This window comes from Bos indicus x Bos taurus, chromosome 23 (genome assembly GCF_003369695.1).
Source record: "Bos indicus x Bos taurus breed Angus x Brahman F1 hybrid chromosome 23, Bos_hybrid_MaternalHap_v2.0, whole genome shotgun sequence".
NCBI lineage: Eukaryota > Metazoa > Chordata > Mammalia > Artiodactyla > Bovidae > Bos > Bos indicus x Bos taurus.
The window spans coordinates 29,270,628-29,295,415 of NC_040098.1; the positions used below are offsets into that span (position 1 = coordinate 29,270,628).

A 24,788-nucleotide genomic window follows, 5' to 3' on the forward strand; every position below is an offset into this window, starting at 1 on the left:
CCCTCCATGGGAATCGTTCAGAGGATGGCTTAGGAGTGATTTGAGAGATGGACTAGGGAGGCTTGCTGCTCAGTGACTGGTTGGGGTGCTCCCAGCTGTCACGTTCGTGGGGGCTGGCTTTGTCACTTACCTGAGCTGTGATTCATATCCAGAGCCATGGCTTACCTGCCTTTAGAAGAAAGAATGACAAGAATTTCTTGGGCAAATCCTCCTACATATGCTTCCTGGTCACCTTGAGCTTATTGTGTCCAACATTCAGGCAGCAGAATTTCTATTGACCAATTTTCTGCCCAGACTTTGTAAGAATAGGCTCATGAAGAGGTCTGATGATGCTATGTTATGTTTTTTTTCTTTTGCAGCTATGGAGGGCCTGGGCTTTCTGGATGCACTCAATTCAGCTCCTGTCCCAGGCATCAAAATTAAGAAGAAGAAGAAGGTGCTGTCACCCACAGCTGCCAAGGTACGGGCACTGGGCAGTAGGTGCCAGTGACCAGGTAGAAAAGGTACAGGGAAAAGAAGGGCCCAGCAGCTTGGAGCGCTTGGGGGATGCAAGAGACGTTGTCTCAGACGTAGACTGGTGGCAGCAGCAGAGCGTTGTCAGAGGTGGTCTTCCTTGACAGGAAGTGTCGGGATCCTTCCTAGAACCTGAACTGATTGCCCTGCCTTGACCTTGCCTTTCCTGTGTGCCCAGTGACTTCTTTTTCTTCCACAATAGCCAAGCCCATTTGAAGGAAAAACAAGCACAGAACCAAGCGTGGCCAAACCTTCTTCCCCAGAGCCAGCACCTCCTGAGACTATGGACACAGAACGTCCCGGGACCCCAGTTCCCCCTGTTGAAGTCCCAGAGCTCATGGATACTGGTGAGTTCAGAACCTGGATCAGGTTTGGGGGTTCTTTGAAAGGAAGGGACTGGTCTGAAATCACTTCTGCTTTCAGCCTCTTTGGAGCCAGGAGCTTTGGATGTGAAGCCAGTGGAGAGTCCCAGTGATCCTAGCCAGCTGACCCGGAAAGGCAGGAAGAGGAAAACTGTGACGTGGCCGGAGGAGGGCAAGCTGAGAGAGTATTTCTATTTTGAACTGGATGAAACTGAGCGAGGTGAGCGATCCAGTTTCCTCTGTAGGAGGTGGGGTTGAAGGACTTGGTTGGTAAACGGACTTGGTTGGGCTTACTTTCCCCTCTTGCTTTTCTTCTCCTGGGTGATAGTAAACGTGAATAAGATCAAGGACTTTGGCGAAGCAGCTAAGCGAGAGATACTGTCAGACCGACACGCATTTGAGACTGCCCGGCGTCTGAGCCATGACAACATGGAGGAGAAGGTGCCCTGGGTGTGCCCCCGGCCCCTGGTGCTGCCCTCGCCCCTCGTCACCCCTGGAAGCAACAGCCAGGAGCGGTACATCCAGGCTGAGCGGGAGAAGGGGATCCTTCAGGAGCTCTTCCTGAACAAGGAAAGGTGAGCAGGAGTGGGGTTGCTCCCTGAGGTATTGAGCCCTTGAGGTAATCAGAAGGGGGTGGGGGTTAGGAAGAAAGTGGAGGGCCTGAGTAAATAATTTGACTGTCATTCTTTTACTTTTTTCTATCGCCTGCGGCATTCCTGACAGCCCTCATGAGCCGGATCCTGAGCCCTATGAGCCTATCCCTCCAAAGCTCATCCCCCTAGATGAGGTGAGTATTGCATGCTGATGGAGGTTGTGATTGTTAATGCCTCTTTCATGTGAGACAGTCTCTTCATTCTTTGTTGGTCCCGATTGTCCACTTGTTCTTCCAGGAATGTTCCATGGATGAGACCCCATATGTTGAGACCCTGGAACCTGGGGGAGCCGGTGGGTCACCTGATGGAGCAGGTGGTTCCAAGTTGCCTCCCGTTCTGGCTAATCTTATGGGGAGCATGGGCGCCGGGAAGAGCCCGCAGGGTCCTGGAGGAGGGGGCATCAACGTGCAGGAGATCCTCACCTCCATCATGGTACAAGCCTCTCTCCTGCCCCTCTCCTGCCTCCCTTGCTCTTCACTCCCCTTCTGCTCGCCTCCCCATCTGCTTGCGCCTCAGGGTATTACCCTTCTTCTCTGTTGACCTTGTCCTCAATGTCCTTGCCTTACAGGGTAGCCCCAACAGTCACCCCTCAGAAGAACTGCTGAAGCAAGCAGACTATTCAGACAAGATCAAGCAGATGCTGGGTAATGCTCAGGGCCAGCCCCCGGGCCTGGGCGAGGGGACCGGCAGTGGACTTGGGGGAGCTTGGGTGTTGAGGGGAAGACTGGATAGAGAGTGGCACTCTGCCAGGTTGGTGGGAAGGGCTGGCTGGACGTGCCTAAGCGGGAGGACATCATGCCGCTCTTCTCGAATTCTCTTGCTGACTGCTTCACTCCTTATTCAACAGTGCCACATGGACTCTTAGGCCCTGGTCCGATAGCCAATGGTTTCCCACCTGGAGGTCCTGGGGGCCCCAAGGGCATGCAGCACTTCCCCCCTGGACCTGGGGGGCCTATGCCAGGTAGGTGGAGAGCAAGCGGTTAGAAGGGGCTTGTCTGCTGGATTGGGCCTGGTAACAGCGCAGGGTTGACTAGACCTGGGGGTGGTTTAGGTTGGGAGATGGTGGTCCCTAGGTATAATTCAGGTAGCTGACCTTGTCTCTCCCTTTTTTTCCCCTCCTAACAGGTCCCCATGGAGGCCCTGGGGGCCCTGGTGGGCCGGTGGGTCCACGTCTCCTGGGTCCTCCACCCCCGCCCCGGGGGGGTGACCCCTTCTGGGATGGCCCGGGTGACCCTATGCGGGGTGGCCCGATGCGGGGCGGGCCAGGACCTGGCCCTGGGCCATACCATAGAGGCCGCGGTGGCCGAGGAGGAAATGAACCTCCCCCTCCTCCTCCTCCATTCCGGGGGGCCAGAGGAGGTCGCTCTGGAGGCGGACCCCCAAATGGACGAGGGGGCCCTGGTGGGGGCATGGTTGGCGGCGGTGGACATCGTCCCCACGAAGGCCCTGGTGGTGGCATGAACAGTGGCAGCGGACATCGTCCCCATGAAGGCCCTGGCAGTGGCATGGGTGGTGGGCATCGCCCCCACGAAGTCCCTGGTGGTAGCATGGGTGGGGGGCACCGCCCCCACGAAGGCCCCGGCGGTGGCATGGGTGGAGGCAGTGGACATCGCCCCCATGAAGGCCCTGGTGGAGGAATGGGTGCTGGTGGTGGCCATCGGCCCCATGAAGGCCCTGGACACGGGGGACCCCATGGCCACCGGCCTCATGATGTCCCTGGTCACCGAGGCCACGACCACCGAGGGCCACCCCCTCACGAGCACCGTGGCCATGATGGCCCTGGCCATGGAGGAGGGGGCCACCGAGGGCATGATGGCGGCCACAGCCACGGAGGAGGTGAGTTTGCTCCCTGTCCCCCACATACAGCTCTTGGTGTCCCGTACAAGTTTCTGGGAGGCCTCACTACTGGGGGTATGTCAGGCAGGACATGAGGTCACCTCAGTCCCAGTTCCCAGCATCCCCTTTTGCCTTTCTCCCAGGCCCCCAAGACTAGGTCTCTGAAAGACGGCGCTCAGGATGCCTTGGACTGGGGGGATGAGTGGCACTGGCCTCTGAGCCTTCCTGTCTAACGACCCCATCCTCATCCCCACAGACATGTCGAACCGCCCCGTGTGTCGGCATTTCATGATGAAGGGCAACTGCCGCTACGAGAACAACTGTGCCTTCTACCACCCGGGCGTCAACGGGCCGCCCCTGCCCTAGGCCCCCGCCCGCCCCGCCCTGTGGACTGCAGCCTTGCTCCTTCCACTCTCTTATGGCTTCTGTGAGGCCCATTTCCCCTTCCCCCAGCTGATGAGGAGCCGGCCCCTCAGTGCCCACACGCCTGGGTTCTGGGGGTTTTCTGATCACTGGTGCGCATCAATGTACATATTTTCCTCCAGTCTGGGGAGGAGAGAGACTGGACACATTCTGTACCCTGGACTGCTGAAGAGGAGACCCAGTTGGCTTCACTCTTTGAGGAGTTTTGCCCTGTATCCCAAGCCCCTTTCCGGTATTGCCCTTCACGCCTGAGAACCTAGAGCTGGTTATCCTGGAGAACACCTCTGCTCTCCTGCTGTGGGTCTTCGACATGCACAAGGAACTCTGACGTGGGATCAGCTGCACTTATGAAATCCTCCCAGCCACGTTCATTTCCCCATGGGTGGGGATGTAAAGGGGTACCGTGTACCCCACTGCACTGAGAGGGCTCAATCAGGCTGGATTTGAGTTCTGGAACACATCGTCCCCACCCCTCCCCGAACACAGGCTTTTTACATTGAGTCCTTTCTCAAGTGAGACTTTTGCAACCTTCGAGGACACTCAAGTTTTGCGCCTTGAGTGTGCTAGGTTCAGTGATGGCAGATCACACCTGCAGCCCGTGAAAGTTGTAGCTGGCAGAGGTGAGGCCATGGTGGTGGTCCACCCTTGCCTACAGCTCTTTCTGGAAACTGTAAAACAGTGAGACCAGCTTTTCATCAACTGAAGCCTGGCATGCTGGGCCTGACAGTCACACTACATGCACTGCCTCTGGGAGTGAGCGTGCTCCTGGTCCCCACCTGGAACCTCGTAGGTGTGAGGCCTCCAGCTCCCTTGCCCTGTCAGCCACCTCTGAATCCCCACCAGGTGCCTTCCTGGGTGGATTCGATAAGATGACCTGCCCTCTCCCAGTCCTCTCCTTCACCCGTCTCGGCATCAGTTGTTTTCTATGAAAACAGTGGATTGGTTAGGTTTTGTGCAGGGTCTTGGGTTAGAGCCACAATGGATTTGAGGATGAGTATTTTCTTTTTCTTTTGGTTTTGTATATTTTGTACATTAATAATAAACAGTGGAAAGAGAAGTATTTAACCTCCAGTGTGTTTGGACTCTGTTAGAAACCATTATTAGCTGTGGTCAAAGGTTCATCAGTACCTCTGGAGTGGTTTTCAGTCCTTTGTTTTTGGTAAGTGAAACACGGGTGAAGGAGTGCTTTGACTATAAATACCACACAGGGTACAGGGTAGGTGGCGTGCAGTTCAGCGTTGGGGAGGGCAGAGCTCACAGATCACCCACTGCGGGAGGTACAGGCATGTTGAGTCTAGTTGATTCTAAGAGCCCTGTGACTAGCTTAGGGGAGGGATAAAAGTGAAGAAGGAAAAATCCAAGAGCAGTTCCTAGGGAGGGAAGGAAGGAAAAACAGGTGGATTCTTGCAAGACGAGCAGCTCCAGTGGAAAAATTTTAGAGTGTAGACAGCTTACTCCCGCAGCTCTGCAGTGTAGAGGGAAACAGGCCTGCTGCTAGGTGTAGACTGAGTTATTTTTAGATCTTAAGGCTAGGTATTGAGGGCGTAACTGATGGAGTAAGATTCCCAGGGATGGTAATTCCCTGGTGGTCCAGTGGTTAGGATTCAGTAGTTTGACTGCTGAGACCTGGGTTTGATCTCTGGTTGGGGAACTAAGATCGTGCAAGCTGCGCTGTGCTGCCAAGAAGAAAAAAAGTATATTAAAAAAAAAACAAAAACACTCCTAGGGAGACAGGAGGCATGAGGAGGATTAACTTTAAATAGGAAGTTCTGCTATTCTATATTAGATTACATTTTGCAGGGAGAGGGAAAAGGAGGGTGGGGATTTGGGGCTATAGGTTGAGAACAGTGGTTTCCAACCTTTCAGCATCATTGGAATTGGGAATGGGGTTCAGCAAATTTTCTGATTCAGTATGTCTGGGATGAATTCCAAGATTCTACAGTTCTAACATATTCCCAAGTGTTGCTGATTGCTGATCTGGAAAACACTAAAAGGACACAGCCCTAGAACACAAGTTTCTTGGCTGTTGTTTCCAGGATTGGCCACAAGAGGACAGCAATTCCCTAAACGTCACACGTGCCACCTGCACTGGCTTATTTTATCCTTTTGCCCCTTCTTGGGAGAGTGTTCAGTCATCCTATTGCTCTGTGCACTGGGAGAGGACCTGAGAAGACATAATACAAGGGCCACGCTAAGAAATAACCAACTAAGTACACAGCTCAAGTGAAAAAAAGTTTAAAATTCTTGTGCTTCTGGTTCCATCGACTGCCTGCTTCTCCCCTTCTTCCATCTCCTGCAACAGGCCACAAAAACCTTTTAAGAGAACTCCTTTTTTTCTATTTTAAAACTAAATTCAGCTATTTTTCTTGCAAATTCTCCATGAAAATCCAAAATAACCTGTCACTTGAGTTTCCTTTTTTAAGGCAGGGAGAGAGCTTGAGCATCTGGTCCATGTCACTGTACCCACGTACCCATTTCTGTTTCTCTGAGCCTTGCTGACTCATTTGAAAAGACCCTGATGCTGGGAAAGATTGAGGGCAGGAGAAGGGGACGACAGAGGATAAGATGCTTGGATGGCATCACCGACTCGATGGACGTGAGTTTGAGTGAACTCCGGGAGTTGGTGATGGACAGGGAGGCCTGGCGTGCTGCAGTTCATGGGGTCGCAGTCGGACACGACTGCACGACTGAAGTGAAGCCCTGCAGACACATCTCTCCTTGTTTCAGGTGGTCTGTTCCTCCTCTTATTCCATTTCCACCCCCAGCCCCAAAATTACCTTTTAACTTTTGACTCCTCTGTCAACCCTTCCCTAAGCACACTGGTTCCATCTCCAATTCTGAATCACCATTATTCTTTCTCCCATTCCTGCTCCCAGGCAGTACACCTAATGTTGAAAAATCATGAAATCCTACCATCTTGGCCTAGTACAAATTACTAGCACTGATTCAACATTCACAGCTGGCTGGCAAACTTCCTAACTCCTACTGACTCTCTGGCACCAAATCCTCTGAGAAAGTCAGCCCCATGCCAAGTGAGCACCGCTTCTTCTCTTCACCTGAAAATATCTGCATTCACGTTATCTCCCTTCCTTTCTTAGAAGAGGGAGGGTATCTTCTCCTGCCCAAAGGAATATCTAACAGCACTCCTGGCATCTCCTCTCCCTATCACCCCCCACCCACCACTCTACCCAGCAGCCAGAACAATTTTGTGAAAATTCACACTCCTGCATACACTCCGATGGCCTTCTAATGCTCCTAGAACCATATCCTAACTCCCTATCAAGGTGTGTAAGGCCTCATGTGTCCTAGCTGCTGCTCAAGCTCTAAGCTCAAGCCATCTTCCAGGACCAGCTCTTTCCAGCTTCTGAGCCATTGCACATTCTGGTCCCTTCCATGAAGGCTCTTTCTTATCCATCTAGTTGGTTCCTTGTCCACCTACAGGCCTTGTCTTTAGTGTTACTTCCTGAGAAGTCTTCCCTTATCACTCACACTAAAGGCGACCCTACCTTCCACTCTAACACCGTTTCCTGTGACAAACTCCAAAGGCGCTACTGTGCCCATTTCTGCTTCTTCACCAAGCCTTGCAGGCACAGCTCTCCTGTTCCAACTGACCTCTTCTTCCTTCTTATTCCGTTTCCACCCCCACCCCCCAAATAACCTTGTAACTTCTGACCTCTGTGTCAACCCTATCTTTGCATTTCTAGCAAACTCTGGGTGCTGCTGCTGCTGCTGGTCTAGGACACGTTGAGAACCATGGTCCTAGAGCAGCTAGTTCAAGCATCTGAGCTGCTGCATCAGCACTGGCCTCACAAGGGCCACTTCTCACGTACCCAGGCCTCCTCTGAGTTCTGCACGGCCACGGCGCTCATGGCCACGGTGCTCCTCCCTGGCGTTCCCCTTTCCCACTGTATTGCTGACGTGACAGTCTTCCCTAAAACACCTGTCCTGGCTCTCGTGCCCCCTGAGGACTCATCCTTCCGTCACCTTGTCCACATTGCCAAACGTGTGGCGTTGTAGATTCTAAGTTGCCTTGAGCTCAGAAGAGAGAAAGATTACCTAGAATCTGATGATTTGGCAGGATCACGTAAGGGAGGACCTTGAGAAATAGTGAGGATCTGTCCACATCCTACAGCCCAGGGAGAATGCCCAGGGTGCTGGGGTCAGAAAACAAGGGCTGCCGTCGCAGGAACAGTCTCCTCCAGGCTGGGTGGCCAGGGGCAGCTCAGGGTCTCTGTTTCCTCATTGGGAAGGTGTGCAGAATAATCAGGAATTTTTTGAACCATTCCAAAGTGCTCATTATGAACCACATTGGTGCCTGATTTGTAGGTGACAAAGACTGTCATGAATACAAACATTTAATTTTGTTAATGAAATTTCATTTTTCAGGCTTTGGGTTAGCCATACACTGTACTGTATTAGGCTCCCCTTTCTGGAGAAGCGCATTCTTTTGTCCAGATTTAGGTGCATTACAACAGTATATATATTGAGGAAACAAAACTTCTGCCTGTGGATGGAAGTTACTTTCAGTATCTGAAGTATTTGTAGTGAAATTAGCATCAAATACTTGAAATGCAAAATTCTGGTGTTCATCTTATAACATTCCTGTTTTATATATCATCTCATCTATACTACTGAACAACTGAAGTGCAAAGTGTTAAGTTGTACATGAAATACATGTAACTAAAAAAAAAAAACACTTTATAAATACTTATCTAAAATCTTAATAACCTTGTGAGGTATGTACTTTTTATCACCTTCATGTCACAAATGAGGAAACAGGTACGAAGAGGCTAAGTTCAAGGTCACTCCGTTAGTCATGGACTTGAAGTCTGTTCTCATTGTTTTACAAAGGACCTTACTATGGAGACTACTTTAACATGTAACATCTTACTTGGCGTAAGACCTTGATTTTTTTTCCCTCGAATTCCAAGATCCTTTCTAATCTGGCTGGACACGTACCTGATGGTACTAGCTCTGTGACTATCTTCATACCAAATCTTAACTTTCAGTATAAACCTTGTAACTGCAGTCCAGTAGTATTTCCGGCCAGAATGTAACTTCCCAAAGTTAAGACATCCCACCTCAGGAAGCCCTGAGATGGTTCTTCACGTTCCCCTGAGAAGTGGATGCACCTGTTTTCTCTGCAATTCGCACACCTGGCTCTATCCATCTGTCCGTCCTTTCCACCCCTCTCACATCCTAATTCAGGATGTATTACCTCATCCGCACTAGGAAGTTTCTGGGGCCTGTGCTGTAAGTCTATATAGTCCACCTCACCCATCACTCACTGAAATGATCACCAACCAACCACTTGGGTTTTACTTTCCAAACCCATCTCTCCAATCTAACACTAATAAAAAAAGTGGCCACACGAGCCATGTTCTTCATTAACTCCCAAAACAGTTCTTTCTTCCTTAGATCCGCTCTTTTTCCTACATTTCAAAAATGGCTCCCTGCTCATGGTTAAAAGCCTTACTATTTCTCAAGGTCCTCCCTCAAGTGATCCTGCCACAAAACCAAGTTCTGAGTAACCTTTCTCATCTATGAGCTCAAGGCCACTTAGAATCTACAACTCTGCACATTTGGCAATTACCTGTATCAACGCTGTACACTCACATCTTCTAAGTCTTCTCTGTCTAGATTATGCATGAAGGCAGACCACGTCTGCGCCCTTCCCGTATACCCCGCAGTGCTACACAGTGTCTGTGGGGACAGACACTCTGGTCCCTGACCCCAGGGTGGAGCTTGGATAGTGAGAAACCCGAGTGTCCTAGTCCTAGCTAGAAGGGAGGACTCCCTTTCCCTAGCACTCATTTGAAGGGCTGGGGGAAGGGAGAGGCTCCTCAAACAGCGAGCACTACCTAAAGTGAGGTAAGACTGCAAGTGACACCCGCCTGCACCAGTGGGGAAGACAGGCTGCCACCCACTGCTAGAAAAGCGGACACAGCAAATCAAGATTCACAAGAGTTCCAGCTCTCACGAATCTCCAAACAGCAACAAGGCGGCAGCAACTCCTTTCCTTTATTTCTTCCCCTTGTAAAGGGTGATTCGAGTTCAGCAGCATTCCTTTCCTGTCCCCAAGTCCCCCATCAGACCAGATACTGCAGGCACCAGATCCTGGGTGGCAGGAGCAGCAGCAGCTGTTGGTATCCGTTAGGTCAGCACTGAATCCACCGGAGGAGTGCAGCACCACTCAGACCACACAGCAGCTGCACCCGAAGCTTGGGGCGGCCCAGAGGCAGGCTTCCCGGTGAGGATAGAGGCTCAGACAACTGGCTGCGTGAGCTGGCTGGATGGAACCCCATGATGACAAATGTCACCTCTGCCTGTACAGAGGGACTTCAAGGACAAGCACCACTCAGTTATCTCAAGAGAAGCAGAACAGACGAGTCATTCAGAGAAAAAGAAGCAATCAAATATCCTGGTCACATCAAGACCACACTCCGCTTTCACACGCCCGAGCAGCTGCCACGCCGGCTGCAGACCAGAGCAAGCTTCCGAGTGGAGAGGAGACAGGGGATGTCCAGGAAGGAAAGCTCACTCTCGGGGCCGGCTGACCATGACTTCTCCCAGGGCCTCCAACACCTCCCGCTTGTAGTCTTCGAAGTCACCGTCAATCTGGCTAACACTCTGCTCCTCCACCACCCACAGCTGGCAGTTGGTTTCTGTGATGAGTCGGGCATCGTGGCTGACGACGATCACAGCTTCGAGGCAAGACAGCGAGAATGGAGGACAGGCAGAAAGGAAGAGGGGAATCAAAACCTTCGAGGAGGGTGCCCAGCCCCAGGACACCTACAGTCCCATCCCAAAGCGGGGCAGGAGGAGGGCAGGCCCGAGCTGACTCACCACCCTTGTATTCGTTGATGGCCTCCCCTAGAGCGTCGATAGACTCGATGTCCAGGTTATTGGTGGGCTCGTCCTATGGGGAGGAGGCATCCCGAAACCAAGTGTTAACGACCCCTACCTTTCCTGGTGTCAGCCCCGCCCTGCAGCCCCATTCACTCACCAAGATGAGGACATCGGGCTCCCGACAGGCCAGCTCTGCAAACACAACTCGGGCTTTCTGTCCACCTGGAGCAAAGGGGAAGGAGAACCACTGCACCTTCCACCACCTGACATGTCTGCAGGTGAGCCCTGAACGCCTGCGTGTGCATACAAGTGCAAGCGCGCATGCTGAGGTCCCCTGAGTCCCGGTTCCTCTTCCCTCCCACCTCGAGGGACAGTGTGCGGGAGGGAATTTTGAGGAGGGGGACGCCTGCTCGGGCCCCAGTACCAGAGAGCTTGCAGATCTGGATGGTGTGGGCGTGGCTCTCCAGGCCGAAGCGGCCCAGACACTTTCGCGCATCCTGGTAGGGCAGGTTGAAGCCCCGCTGCAGGTACTCGGTGGGCGTCTCCTCCATGCGCAGCTGCTCTGCATACTGCTGGTTGAAGAAGCCAATTTTCTGCCCGAGAGGAGAGGAGGGTGGTCAATGAAAGTCAGACTTCCTCTCGGCCTCTGACTACCTGATTCCCAAAGCCACTTACCAGCCGGTGGTTCTTCCTCATTTCACCCCGAGTCTGCAAGGAAAAAGCAAGGTGGGGCGGAGTAAGTGGGGTGGAGAGGAGCCACAGCTCCACCTCCCAACTCTGAAGGGAAATGAACACCAGAACGGGGCCGGGAATGAGCCAGGCCAAGCAAGATAATACAGGTGTGTCCCTGACAGGACCACGGCAGGCCAGGAAATCAGAGGCAAGAGGAAAAGCGAGGAGGTAAGTGGAGATTCAGAACCAGGAGCAGGCTGACCACGAGCAGAAAAACCCTGTCCCCGCCTTCCAGCCAGAATTTTTCAGGGTTCCACCTCAGATGGCAATGAGTTTGTGCGAGGATCTAGGACACCTTTCTAAAGATCTACTCTGTGGGTGTGAGGCAATGTGCCTTCTCCACACTTGCCTGGAGGGCAGACAGATGGTTACAACCACCTAGCACTACATATTGGAGAAGGAAATGGCAACCCACTCCAGTGTTCTTGCCTGGAGAATCCCAGGGACGGGGAAGCCTGGTGGGCTGCTGTCAATGGGGTTGCACAGAGCTGGACACGACTGAAGCGACTTAGCAGCAGCAGCACTACATATACCGCAAAAGTCCCCAAAGCAATTCTAGGGAATTTACCTTAAGGAAAAACTAAATTCATGAACAAGTATAGTAAGACTCTTTACTATAGTACTGTCCTTCAGTGAAAAACCAGAAATGTTCTAAACAACAGATGTGAAACAAATTATAACAGATCCATGAGAAAAATGCATATAAGATTACAGGCACAAAAAAATGCTTAAAATACATTATCTGAAAAAAGGTAGCTACAAAACAATTCACAGGATAACCCACTTTTGTTAAGAAAAATAATTACATATATGCTTGTAAGGAAAAAAAAGGAAAACGATCCATTAAAATTAATACGGGTTATCTCTAGATTTTTCTGCGGCTTATGCAATTTGTTTTTCATCTGTCCCTTGCTTAGTTCTCTGATCAGGGATCTAACCCGGGCTCATGCCAGTAAAAGCCCTGAGTCCTAACTACTGGACTGCCAGGAATTCCCTGGTTCACACAATTTCTAACGATTATATAACCAGAACACACAAGCGGGATGGGGGAGGCATGCCCTTCATCTGGGCCCACTTCTCCAGGTCTGTCTCCCTGACTGATCTAAACTGTCCTCCTCTATAGCACCTCTTAAGGAAAAGAACCATCCATGACAAGTTCTGTATTTAACTCTCCACAGAAGAGAGGGCTCCCCCATTGGAGCCTCCAGGGATAGCCGTGTGCTCATGCCTCTGCTCGCCCGTCATCACGCCCCTCCCTGACTCCTGGACTCACCGGCGTCAGCTTGCCTGTCAGCAGCAGCAGCAGGGTGCTCTTCCCCACGCCGTTAGGGCCCACGATGCAGACTGCCAGAGGGAAAACAGAGGTCAGAGGGGAGGTCCCCAGAAACTCCCCGGGGCTCCTGCTCCACAGCCCGAGTCCCACCCCAAACCCTGCACCGAGCCTCCCCCCAACTCACTCCTTGAGTCCATGTCAATGCCAAAATCCAGATTCTTAAAGAGTGGTTTCTGCCCCTCATAGCCAAAGGTCACACCTGAGAAGGCAAGAAAAGCAGCACTTTCTCTTCAGAGTCCCCCGAGGGCACCCGAGAGCCCTGGCGGGGCGGTGAGGCAGGACCGAGGCCGCTCACCGTGCAGGCCCAGCACCGGAGGGCTGAGCGGCGGCGGGTCGGGGAACGTGAAGCGCACGGTGTACTCCTTGGGGCGCTTCAGCAGCTCGGGGGCCTCCTGCGACTCCTCATCCTGGTTTTTCCGCCGGCACTTCTGCTGCTTTCGAGTCAAGGCTTCCTTGGTTTGCTTCTCCTGAGCAGGACGGGAAAAGGGAGACATCCAAGCCTTGGACGGGAGGCCTTGAATGGCAGGCAGGGTCCGAGCCCCCCTCCTTTTCCTGAGAAGATCCCTGCCCAGGAAGAGCCAGCGCTCACCGCCTGCTTAGTGGACTTGCCACCCGCCTTTAGCTCCTTCAGCTTTTTCTCCTGCTTCTCATATTGCTTCAGCAGTTCCTTCTGCTTTTGCTGGTACATCTTCTTGAAGGTCACTGGGGCAAGGGGACGGGGGGTCATCAATGCTTGTCCCTGTCCCCAGCAGGATGGGGAAGGGGGGGGCAGGGGTCATGTCCAGAATTCTGAAATACTCAGAATTATCACCGCATCCCTGTGTCCCTCCCTCTCAGGCCCTTCTCCAGGAACTATCCCTTTCCTCGCCCTCGAACGTCCCACGTACTGTAATTGCCCCTGTAGTAGTGAAGCCGCTGGGCGTCAAGATGGATGATGTCAGTACACACGTCATCCAGGAAGCCCTGGTCGTGGGAGACGATGAGCAGCGTCTTCCGCCAGCCCTGGAGGTAGCTGGGTTTTAAAGAGTGTGGAAATGTCACAATCTCCAGGTTAGAGTGCAGACAGGGGCAGGAAGTGAAAGAGAAAGGCTGGGGTGAGAGCTGTCAGGGGCAGAGTGGAGACCAGCGATACAAACCTATAATCCAGAGCCACTCACTTGTTGAGCCAGATGACAGCGTTGAGGTCCAGGTGGTTGGTGGGCTCGTCCAACATCAGCAGCGTGGGCTCCATGAACAGTGCCCTAGAGGGTGGGCGGCAGAAGGCAGGGTCAGTGGGAGGAAGACCCTTGCTCAGACAACCCACAGAAGCCTCTGCTAAGTGGAGCCTGAGACCATGAACACTCCTTCCCAATCTCTCCTAAGAGTTCCTGAGACAGATGAGAACACACCCCAAGACAGGGAGAGAAGCCCCCCGAATCTGACAAGTCAGACAGTACAGGAGGAAGAAGACAGCAAGAACGGAAGTGTGGGCAGAGGCCGGGAGGGCAGGGGGTGGGAGCCCACCTGGCCAAGGAGACACGCATGCGCCAGCCCCCCGAGAACTTCTGTGTGGGTCGATTTTGCATCTCAGGGTCAAAGCCCAGGCCAGCCAGGATCCGGCGGGCTTTGGCCTCTGCAGCTGCCGCCCCGGTGGCCCGCAATTCCTCGTACACCTGGGAGGAGGGAGAAGAGGACACATGTTGGGGGGTCCCGGGAGCCCCCAGTCTTAGCCCGTGTCCCCTGCGCCATCTCCTCTACCTTCTCGAGCCTCTCAGCAGCCGTGTCGTCGCCCTGCTCCAGCTGTCCCTGAAGCCGCCGCTCCTCTTCCAGCAGCTTCAAGCGCTTGGTGTCCGCTCGAAGTACAGCCTGCACGGCTGGCGTCTCGTCAGCTACCACCTCTGGGGGCCGGGGAGCAGTCAGGGTGCACCCAGGGGCAAGGCTCCCACCCCCTCTTCCCTGCAGCTCCGTTTCTGGACTGCCTGACCCTGCCCAGCTCTCGGCACTTGTTCCAGCCTCTCACCGCACCCCCCACTTCTGTGGCACCCGTTTCCCAGTCCCCAGTCTCCCAACATAACCCCTCCAACTTCACAACCACGGGCTCTTCTGTTCTTGGCTGGCTCACATACCCCAGTGGCAGCCCCTCGCAAGCCCCTGAGTTTCCCCCTCGCCACCAGCTCCTCTGCCACTAGCAGCCTCACCCTGCTCGCACAGCAGCACGTCGATGTTGGGAGGGATGCTCAGGGCTCGGTTGGCGATGTGCTTGAGGAGAGTGGTCTTGCCCTTGCTGGGGAATGAGAGCTTTGAGGACCAGGCCGCCTCCCAGAACAAGTCTCTTCTCCCTCTGGCCCCTCCTCTCTCACAGCTCCAGCCCCTCCTCTCCTCACCCATTGGGTCCCACCAGCCCGTAGCGGCGGCCGGCGACGATGTACAGGTCTGCATTGACGAACAGCTCCTTGCCGTGGGCCGAGATGCTGAACTTCTCCAGCTGCGATGGTCAGCAAAGAGTGAGTACAAGAGAACTCCCTTCCGTACGTCTAGCAGCTGCACCTTTTTCTCTGCAGGGAAGCCCCCTCCCCATTCACTGCCTCTAATCAGAGTCCACACCCTAAGCGTGACCAGCCTGTCCCAACCTGCTTCCCTCCAAAGCTGGACTCCTATGCTGGTTCTTCTAACTTCTTGCACAGGCTGGGAGAATTCAAGATGTGGAGAATACCTCCCAGCTTTCTTCCCAGTGGACCTCCTCCTCCTACCCACTTCCTCAGTCACCGTGGCCTCTCAAGGGAAGGGGAGAAGTGGCAGGTCTCTGGCTGAGCTGGTAGGAGGGGCCCTTTCGCACCTTACCTTGATGTCAGAGGCATTTTCTAGCATGGCCTGGCGGGAAGACACCTCTGCTTGTGACACAGAGAAGTCATTTTCAGCAGCACTGGCTGCTTTTAACGAAGCCACCTGGCGCTCATACTCCATCTGAGAAGGAAGGAAAGATCACATTTGAGGCCACTGCCTGCCACTTTCCCGTTGCCACAACACAGACCCATGTCACCAGACACCATGACACTGTGCTCACAGAACAACTGTTTCCTTACTCCAGCTGTTGCATTCAACCCAGCACCCAAAGCTCTCCCTTCACATGTCCCCTACTTGAAACATTAAAACAAAAACTTCTCCCGCCTTTGACTGCTAAGAACCCAAGGTCTTACTTGTTTCTTGAGTTTCTTCTTCTCCTTCTTGCTAAGGTGAGCATAGGGGTCATCAGCTTTGGACTCCCCTTCTTCCTCCTCCTCTTCTCCTTCCTCTGAGCCCTGTGAGAACCAGGCGATGGTAAAAACAAGGGAGCCCTTTGAGAACTTCACGTCATCCACTGCCAGCTCCACGGTCAGCTCTGTCTCTCTCCCAGAATCCTGAAATATCTTGGCGGTGCTCACATTCTCATACCCACTCTGGTTTCCTTGTAGCCCTGTATCCATCTGTGCCACCAGGAAGGTACCTACGTATGTATACCTGAAGTGTAAAGGTGTGTATGTACCTGTACCTATGTAACTGTCAATACACTGTAACTGAAGGCAAAACAAAAGGAACAGGTTCTCTTCCTCATGTATCAGACGAGTTTCTCTGCAGGTAAACATGCAAAGCAGAGGTCCAGAAGCCCTGTGCAGAGCCAACAGAATGAGAACTAGCAGGTGCTGGCGGTACAGGGGAGCTCAGAGGTCACTCGACACAGATGAGAAGAGTGAGGCCTGAAGAGGTGGCAAGACATACTCAAGATCACACAGGGAGTGGCAGAGCCAGAACCTGGGCTGAGGGTGCCAGCTGTGTCCCTTCCTCTTCTGGATCAAGAGGTGCAAATTAGGGCACTTGAACTAAGAATGGCTTTTACATTTTTGAAGAGTCTTTCCAAAAACAGAAAAGAAAAATATGTATCAGAGATTGTATGTGGTAAGTCCAAAGTGTTTACTAGGAAGTCCTTTACAGAAGTTTGCCAACCTCTGCTCTGGGGAGTAAGAGCGCCCCAGGTCACAGCTCACGTCCTGCCCCTGGCCCAAGGGCCACCAAGCCTGAGCCCCTCAGCCCACCTCCCCCCAGCACCGAAACACACACCTGCTCTGCCTTCTTGGCCTTCTCCTTCCCTTGCTTGGGCGGTTCCTTTTCTTTTGTTACTTCCTCTTCATCCTCCTCCTCCTCTTCACTCTCCAGAGCAGCAAATTTATTTTGAGGCTACAGGGGAAATCCAGCAGGTCAGATGTAATGCTCTGATTCTTGAGACCAGCCCACCTCCCACCAGTGTTCCCTCACCTTGGCCTTCCCCTTTGACTTCTCCTCCTTTGTCTTTTTGCCCTTCAACCCTGGCTGTTGTTCCTGAGATACAGCCTGGAAAAGACACACACAGACACACAAATTAATCTGCTATACTATAGCTTGACAAGAATTTCTAGGTAGTCCAGGAGTAGCAGTTAACTGTACTAAGTCTGCCAGGGAGAAAATGAGACCCAGAAAAAACCTGGCCTCCAGCGGGAGACAGACAGTGAAGAGACGAGAAGAGAATAATGGCAAAGCTGAGGGACTGCAAGTTAGACAAATGAGCCACGCAGATGGGATGGCCCTAATACTGGAGGGCTTCCTGCAGAGGGCAAATGTTGAAAGCAGAGAGTGGTCGTGGGCTTGGAGAAGGTGTTCTAGGAAGAAGAGAAAGCATAAAGAATAAAGGCTTCAGGCTTCTCTGGTGGCTTAGTGGTAAAAAATAAAGGCTCCAGCACACAGTCAGGCCGGATTAAAACGTGATGAGGCTGACTGGTACACAAGGCAAGTCCCAAGCAATCCTGCAGGGGGGTCCTGGTGGAAGGGCAAAGACTTCAAAGTCTTTGGTTTAGATTTTGAGTTTGAAAGCAACAGAATCACTGTAAATTTCGGAGTGATAATACTTTTAAAAAAGCTGACTTTGACAGGATAAGCTGACAGTATAAGCAAGACTGGCCTGGCCTAGAAAAGCTAGTTGAAAGCATGAAAAGAAGTCAGGGAATCACCACACTGTAGCCAGAGGTGCCACATGGGGTGGGAGGGACTTGACAGAGCCATATCACCTTATTGATCCGATTCTTCTCTGGCTTGGCCGGCTTAGGAGGATGTTTTTCCTCCTCCTCCTCCTCATCTTCACTCTGATCCTGAATCAGGGCCGCAAAAACATTACCACCCTGGAGAATGAAAGGGCAGAAGTCAGTAGGATGGTCAAGGCTGCACCCCTGGGGTCTCTGTCTACCACTGAGACAGATGGCTTACCTTGGTTTTCTTCCCTCCTCGGGGTACTGGGGCAGGTACTGAAATGACAAGGGGAGGTGAGCTGGGAAAGAGAATGGCCATGTCCACCCCTCAATCTACTCCAACTCCAAGATCAAGGAATGAACCCTTGACTCTTCCTGACTCAAGGGTTCCAGGTACCCATCTCCCCTCAGTGCATTTACCCTCGTCCTCCTCATCGCTGGCTGGTACTGACAGCTTCTTAAGACGCTCCATGAGCTCCTTCTCCTCTCCATCATCATCCACATCCTTTTTCCGCCTCCCTTTTCGGGTGTCTCGCTTCTTTTTTTGCTGCTGAAAGCCAAACAGGGTGAGAGAATGAAGCCTGGGCCACTGCTGTATCTCTGCCCCAGAGTGCGCTCCCCGTCAGCTGAGTGAACTAGCGTGGGCTGTGGAGGGGCTGGCGGACCGAAGATGCCTCCAGGGAGTGGTGGGTCTGCTGACACCCGTACCTGCTGCTGCTGCTGCTGTTGCTGCTGCTGCTCCTTCTCCTTGAGCACTTTCTCTTCTTCCCCAGCCTGTTTGTCTTCTACTGCCAGCTCCTCGAAGAACTACAACAGGAGTTAAGATCTAAGTAAACACAGCTCAGAGACCAATCAAGCCCTTCACCACCACGCATGTACCCAGGGACCTGCCATGCACATCATCCCACCTTGCTCCCTCTCCCGACAAGACCTCTTCCCCTCCCTCCTGCCCCCACCGACTTCACAGTGCCACCTTCTGCTCGGAAACACCACAGTCCCCTCTCCTCACCCCTCACTGCCTCACCGTCTTTTTGGTCTTCTTGTCCTTCTTCCCTTTCTTCACCACTTTGTCTAGAAGGGTTAAAGCAGATGTTGTAAATGATGATGTGCAAATTCCAAAGCCACCCTGATCTCACCTGCCAATCCTCAGTGGACTCTACCCTCCCTAGTCACTGTTTTTCTAGCTCCCTCCCTGGACACTGTCCCATGAGACAGACAATCGTGGCTGGTCTAGTGGGAGGCAGCAAAGGAGAATCCACAAGGTGATGGCAGAGGTGGGAAGTAAGACAGTTTTCAGAGATGATGCCAATGTTATTAAGTGGCAAAATTAGCTGAGCTAGTGGTACCATGAATAACTCAGGATATACTGAGAGAGAAAGACCTTTCCCCACTCCAGTCATCCATGGGGGAGAAAAGTAGGACAAAGTATTATATGTCATTTTTAGAACCTGCAGACCATGAAAACAAAGCCATCTGCTAAGTCAACAAACACCTGGGTCTCTGCCGAACCTGCTCCGCTTGCACTTCCGGCACAAACTGCGCTGTGTTAGGCTTAACTGGGCATCGGTCCTTCATCTCAGAGTGACCTGAGACACTGCTTAGCTCGTGTTCCCAGGGAGCAAAGTGGGAAGTTGAAAAAAGTTCACTGACAAATCCCAGCCTCTCCTTTCTGTCCATCTCCTTTCCTTTTCCCTGAAGATGGAGGGTTACGTCTAACTCCTTCCCAACATAAGACGGGGAGGCAGCCAGCAGCCTCGTGATTTCTCTCTACTCCTAGGCCTATCTACCATCACATTCACCCCTAACCATCCCACCGCCTACTGCTGTTCGATTCTATCCAAAGGCACTCCTGGAGTCACTTAATTTCCCCCATCCCCAAACAAAAACAAAGCCTTCTGCTATCTACCACATTAAGTATTCTCAGACCAGAATGCCACCGAGTCCAAAACAATCATTTATTCAGATGCTGAGCATCTACAGTGTCAAAAAGTGGATAAAATGAAGGTCAAGCCCTATAATTTAGGGCCTCACAAACGAGAAGGGCGTATCCTATTTCTTCTCCTTTTTCCCTAATCCATACTCATGTTGTGGACACTGGCTTTTCCCTGCTCCTTGGTAACTCCCAGGCATGCTTTTATGCCTGTCTTTGCTTAATCAGTGACCTCCACCCTGAACACACTTCAAAATCTGATCCCTGTACGGGGTGACTAGTGTGATGGAACTGAAAAGATGTGGCGAAATAATGAAAGACTTCCTATATATGCTATTCTGAGGACTCTAATCCTAAAGCCACTAAGAGGGAGGACCCATTGTAGTACACAAGCCGGAATGATGCGATCAGCTCACTCTGACAACACTCAGAAGTGACTCAGACACTAATTTCTCTCCACGGACTAATACAACCACGCCTCCTGACCATTGGTTCAAGTGTGAGAAGTATTATCACCCAGGAGCAGGAAAAGGCTAAGTGTGGCTAAAGCTACTCTGTACCCTCCATGTCTTACCCCACCACAATGGCTCCTGCCTTTAGTAAGGACACCACTGAAGCGGTTCTTCATTTCAAAGCCAAGTGAGGCACTTTCTGAAAACTTACACTCCCCCCCACCCAATTACTGTTTCTATTCTTGTCTTCACTGAGTCTCAAAAGTGCAGTCCACACTAGCCCCCGCCCTCGTCTTCCATTCCTTTTTGAATATACCACAATCTGACTTACTTTCTAATGAACACTACTTTTGTCAAAGCTGCCACCATCCTCTTAGTTGTTCAATTCAAAAAGGGCTGTTGTTGTGGGGGTTTTTTTGTAGTCCTTATTTTGCTTGATTACTCAGCAACATTCCATGCTAATTCCCTCATCATTTTCATTCTTCTCTCCTGTTGTTACTTAGCGTCAGGGATCCTAATGGTCTGCCTCTAGTTTCTCTGGCTGCTCGCCTTTCTTAGTCTCATCTCCTCAGCCTCCTTCCCTACATGTCTTCCCTTAATTGTTGACGTTCTCTTGGGTTCCCATCTTAGACCTCTTTTCACTTCAATCCAGACACTCTCTAGGGGACTCCTCGGATCCAACAGCTCAACTACACCTGTGTCCTCACTCCCAGTCTACCGCTCTCTCCATGGCCACTGAACAAACTCCTTGCCATCTCAGAAATCTCCAGTTTAGCATTCAATAGCTGACCTTACCTCTTCCTGCTTCCAACCCATAGCCCATTACAGCTTTCAATGAAGAGCCTAGTACCCACGGAATTATTCAAGTGATGTCAGCCTTAATTCTTCTCCCCTTAGTTGGTTCCCAGCTCTAGTCAATGCCCTGACTTCCTCTCTTATCACTTCTCACAGGGATCTTTACCAGAGCCTCCTAAATGGTCTCCCTGACTCCAATCATTTCTATGCACTTCAATGGGTCTTCCTTCTTAACGTCTTTAGGATTAAATTCCTTGGAATACTGTATAAAGCCTTTCAGTATCTTGTCTTGCACATCTTTTCAATACCATCACATAAGTCAGTACAATACTGGGAACCAGCCAGGCTCAACTACATCTCTATCTTTGCATTAACTGTACCCTCTGCTTGCTTAGAACCTTCTTCCCCTTGCTAACTCATAATGATCCTTCGAGAATGAACTCAGCTATCACATATTCCTGGGAGGCTTTGCTGACGCTCCCATCCTATCTGCCTATATGTTGCCCCTGTCTTCTCTAGTCCCACAGCATTCTCAAGCACATTCCCTGACTAAAGCTCTGTCCCCTACACTAGACTTGTCCCTTCTCCATAGGCAAGTCTTTTCATCCCTACATCTCCAGTTCTGTAAAATTAGTCACTGTTTACCCACTATAATTATTTCCATCCATCTTATCTCTCTCTTGAAGTACCTTCAAGTCTGGGAGAAGGTCTTCATATTTTTTTGTCCCTTCTCCAAAGCACAATGCATAATTAAAAACAAGTGGCTCAACAAACATTAGCTGTTTTTAAGTAAAACTTAATCCTCCATTCCAACACCCAGTATCTACTTTCTTGCTCCACTTGAGTCAAAAAGGTGTCTTATGAAAGCTGTCTTAGGCACGACTCCATGAAGGAATCAGCCTCTCTTGAGAAGCAGATGGGACCCCAGGTGAGTGCGAGTTGCGCTGGCACGGAAGACTAGGTCGAGGCACAGCTTATATATTCCTGCCGGTTGTGGAATACGGTGTGGCCGAGATATCCAAAAGAGAAGAAAACAGGGCTTTTCTCATTTCCCCCATCTCTTCTTCCTACCATATCCTCTTCTTGGAATAATCTTTTAAGTTTTTTTTTTTTTTTAACGCGGACCCTCTTTAAAGTCATTACTGAATCTGTTACAATAATGCTTCTGTTTTATGTGTTGTCTTTTTTGGCCAGGAGGCTTGTGGAAATCTTAGCTTCCTCACCAGCGATCCCGCACCTCCTGGATCGGCAGGTCAATTCTTAACCAATGGATCACCAAGGGAAGTCCCCCATACGCTCTTCCCCGTCTCTTGCGCGGTGTTACTGAAGCTCGTGCCTCACAGCCAGACACCTTTTCTTTTCGCCGGCATCCCAAAAGCACTCCTGCCAGGGCAAACTCTTTCCGGCCCCACTGCACGCATGCGCAGTAGCCCCCCGAACGGCCCGGTGAGTCTCGCGCCCGCCACCCTCTCCTAGGACCCAGCGCACATTTCTTTCTCTTCTCTTTTCTACCTTCTTTCTCCTCTGCCTGCCAGCCTTACCTGTGGGGCTCGTGGTCTCTCCGTCCCCGATCCACTCGGGCTCCGGCGGCTGCTGCTTGGGCCCCTTCGGCATCGCGGTGGCAGTTATGGTAACTCTGGCTTCGCCGGGTGCTATTTCCGCTTCCGGTAGCGTGGGGCCCGGAACCAGACTTGCTCTCTAGCGTGGGGCCCGGAACCAGACTTGCTCTCTAGGCTGTTGACTCCGCCCCTGGACGGCCCACGTGCCCGCCGCGCCGTCCAGTAGTGGGCGTGCCTGAGACCTGCTGGGGGCGTGGCCTGCTATGACAGGGCGTGGCTGGTGCCCGCCAACTCGGGTCGCGACAGCAGGTTTAAGACAGTCGAGGAACCCCAATGATTCTACGACGCCGCATGACTAAGTGACAGAACATAATCATTTCCAACTAGTATGAAAGAGTGAAGTCTTTTTTTTTTTTTTTAATAAAAGTGAAGTTGCTCAGTCGTGTGCAACTCTTGCGATTCCATGGACTGTAGCTTACCAGGCTCCTCCGTCCATGGAATTTTCCAGGCAAGAGTACCGGAGTGGGTTGCCATTTCCTTCTCCATGAAGTCTTTAAAAAAAAAAAAACAAGACAAAACTGAACGTTACCTTGTTACCAGTCCTTTCTGATTGGTAAGGAGCAGAAAAGCAAAGTCCACTAACTCAGGAAGAGGCTTTGTCGGTCTAGTGCTGAGATATGTCACAAAATCCCGAAGTGTAGAGATGTAAACGAGGGACTGTAGCCTAACAAACAGGAATCACAGTGCAGTGGGGCTTGGGTTCACTTTTTTTTTGGTAACAGCTTTTCCAAGGTGTAACTGACTTAAGGTAAACTTTATATATTAATACAATAGATAACCAATAAACTGCAAAGTGAATGCTATAAGTTTTGACATGTTCAGTTCAGTTCAGTCACTCAGTGTGTCCGACTCTTAGCGACCCATGAACCGCAGCACTCCAGGCCTCCCTGTCCATCACCAACTCCCAGAGTCCACCCAAACCCATGTCCATCGAGTAGGTGATGCCATCCAACCATCTCATCCTCTGTCGTCCCCTTCTCCTCCTGCCCTCAATCTTTCCCAGCATCAGGGTCTTTTCCAATGAGTCAGCTCTTTGCATCAGGTGGCCAAAGTATTGGAGTTTCAGTTTCACCATCAGTCCTTCCAATGAACACCCAGGACTGATCTCCTTTAGGATGGACTGGTTGGATCTCCTTGCAATTCAAGGGACTCCCAAGAGTCTTCTCCAACACCACAGTTCAAAAGCATCAATTCTTCGGTGCTCAGCTTTCTTTATAGTCCAACTCTCACATCCATACATGACCACTGGAAAAACCATAGCCTTGACTAGACAGACCTTTGTTTCCAAAGTAATGTCTCTGCTTTTTAATGTGCTGTCTAGGTTGGTCATAACTTTCCTTCCAAGGAGTAAGCGTCTTTTAATTTCATGGCTTCAATCACCATCTGCAGTGATTTTGGAGCCCAGAAAAATAAAGTCAGCCACTGTTTCCCCATCTATTTGCCATGAAGTGATGGGACCGTATGCCATGATCTTAAATCACCACCAAAATCAATATTTGGGACACTTCGAATTCTACCGCTAAATAGGTGTGGGACCAAAGTGCTCCCATAGCTCTGCCAGCTCCCTTCTCTCCTTAAACTGCTACAGTCTTGCTTTTGTCCTCACCATTCCCTGGCAAGGTCACCACTCTTGCCAAGGTCAATGGATTGGGGCCAGTTCTCTGTCTTTATCCTACTCACTTCTCAGCAGCACTTGATACAGATGGCCACTCCCTTCTCCTTTTGCTTTCTTCAGAGGCACTACTGTTTCCAAATTTCCTTTCCTGGCTACTCCCTTTTCTCTTTTCCTGGCTTCTCCTCCTGAAGTCTAAATATTGCAGTGCCTCCAGGCTCAACTGTCTTTTGTCTAGACTTATTACACATCCCTGTGTTGGGAAGATCCCCTTGAGGAGGAAAATGGCAACCCTCTCCAGTATTCATGCCTGAAAAATGCCATGGACAGAAGCACCTGGCAAGCTACAGTCCAAAGGGTCACAAAGAGTTGGATACAACTGAGCGACTAAGCACACACACATGCACATAACTTTAAATATCATCCAAAACTGATGAAAATCCCCAAATCTCTCTTTTTGGCTCAAATTTCTGCCCTAAACTCATGAATCCAACTGTTTATTGGACATCCTCCCTGAGATCTCTTATGCTGCTGCTGCTGCTGCTGCTAAGTCGCTTCAGTCGTGTCCGACTCTGTGCGACCCCATAGATGGCAGCCCACCAGAGATCTCTTATAGCTATCTCAAATTAATATGCACAAAACTGAGCTTTTACTTTTTTAATTTTTA

At 51.3% G+C, this 24,788-nt stretch overlaps 2 protein-coding genes across 5 annotated transcripts in view; one reads left to right on the forward strand and one right to left on the reverse strand.

Moving 5' to 3' along the window:
• The window catches only part of PPP1R10 (protein phosphatase 1 regulatory subunit 10), a 37,827-nt gene extending 32,983 nt beyond the window's left edge, over nt 1-4,844 (forward strand). For both annotated transcript variants that reach the window (XM_027524937.1, XM_027524936.1), the window contains exons 11-20: nt 360-460; nt 716-860; nt 937-1,095; nt 1,204-1,450; nt 1,599-1,662; nt 1,766-1,960; nt 2,097-2,172; nt 2,376-2,489; nt 2,654-3,364; nt 3,621-4,844. In XM_027524937.1, the coding sequence (XP_027380738.1) occupies nt 360-460; nt 716-860; nt 937-1,095; nt 1,204-1,450; nt 1,599-1,662; nt 1,766-1,960; nt 2,097-2,172; nt 2,376-2,489; nt 2,654-3,364; nt 3,621-3,730 (1,922 nt within the window). In that variant the 3' untranslated portion in view covers nt 3,731-4,844. The remainder of the gene's footprint in view (nt 1-359; nt 461-715; nt 861-936; nt 1,096-1,203; nt 1,451-1,598; nt 1,663-1,765; nt 1,961-2,096; nt 2,173-2,375; nt 2,490-2,653; nt 3,365-3,620) is intronic.
• A 4,944-nt stretch (nt 4,845-9,788) lies between these two features.
• On the reverse strand, nt 9,789-22,962 carry ABCF1 (ATP binding cassette subfamily F member 1). Of its 3 annotated transcripts, none has more exons than XM_027524317.1 (25): nt 22,432-22,962; nt 18,738-18,784; nt 18,422-18,520; nt 18,134-18,263; nt 17,952-17,989; nt 17,756-17,866; nt 16,971-17,045; nt 16,776-16,892; nt 15,878-15,979; nt 15,522-15,644; nt 15,065-15,165; nt 14,879-14,964; nt 14,439-14,578; nt 14,205-14,353; nt 13,859-13,942; nt 13,589-13,713; nt 13,291-13,403; nt 12,997-13,168; nt 12,826-12,900; nt 12,642-12,712; nt 11,312-11,344; nt 11,061-11,229; nt 10,794-10,858; nt 10,634-10,706; nt 9,789-10,491 (listed from the first exon to the last, which is right to left on the reverse strand). In XM_027524317.1, exons 1-25 carry the CDS (start codon nt 22,502-22,504, stop codon nt 10,325-10,327), a joined length of 2,538 nt encoding a protein of 845 aa, XP_027380118.1. In that variant the 5' UTR covers nt 22,505-22,962; the 3' UTR covers nt 9,789-10,324. The 3 variants fall into 3 exon arrangements, with proteins under 3 accessions (XP_027380118.1, XP_027380119.1, XP_027380117.1); XM_027524318.1 differs by having other exon boundaries at nt 18,134-18,260; nt 22,432-22,567; XM_027524316.1 differs by having other exon boundaries at nt 18,134-18,266; nt 22,432-22,567.
• Between the last annotated feature and the right edge of the window lie 1,826 nt (nt 22,963-24,788).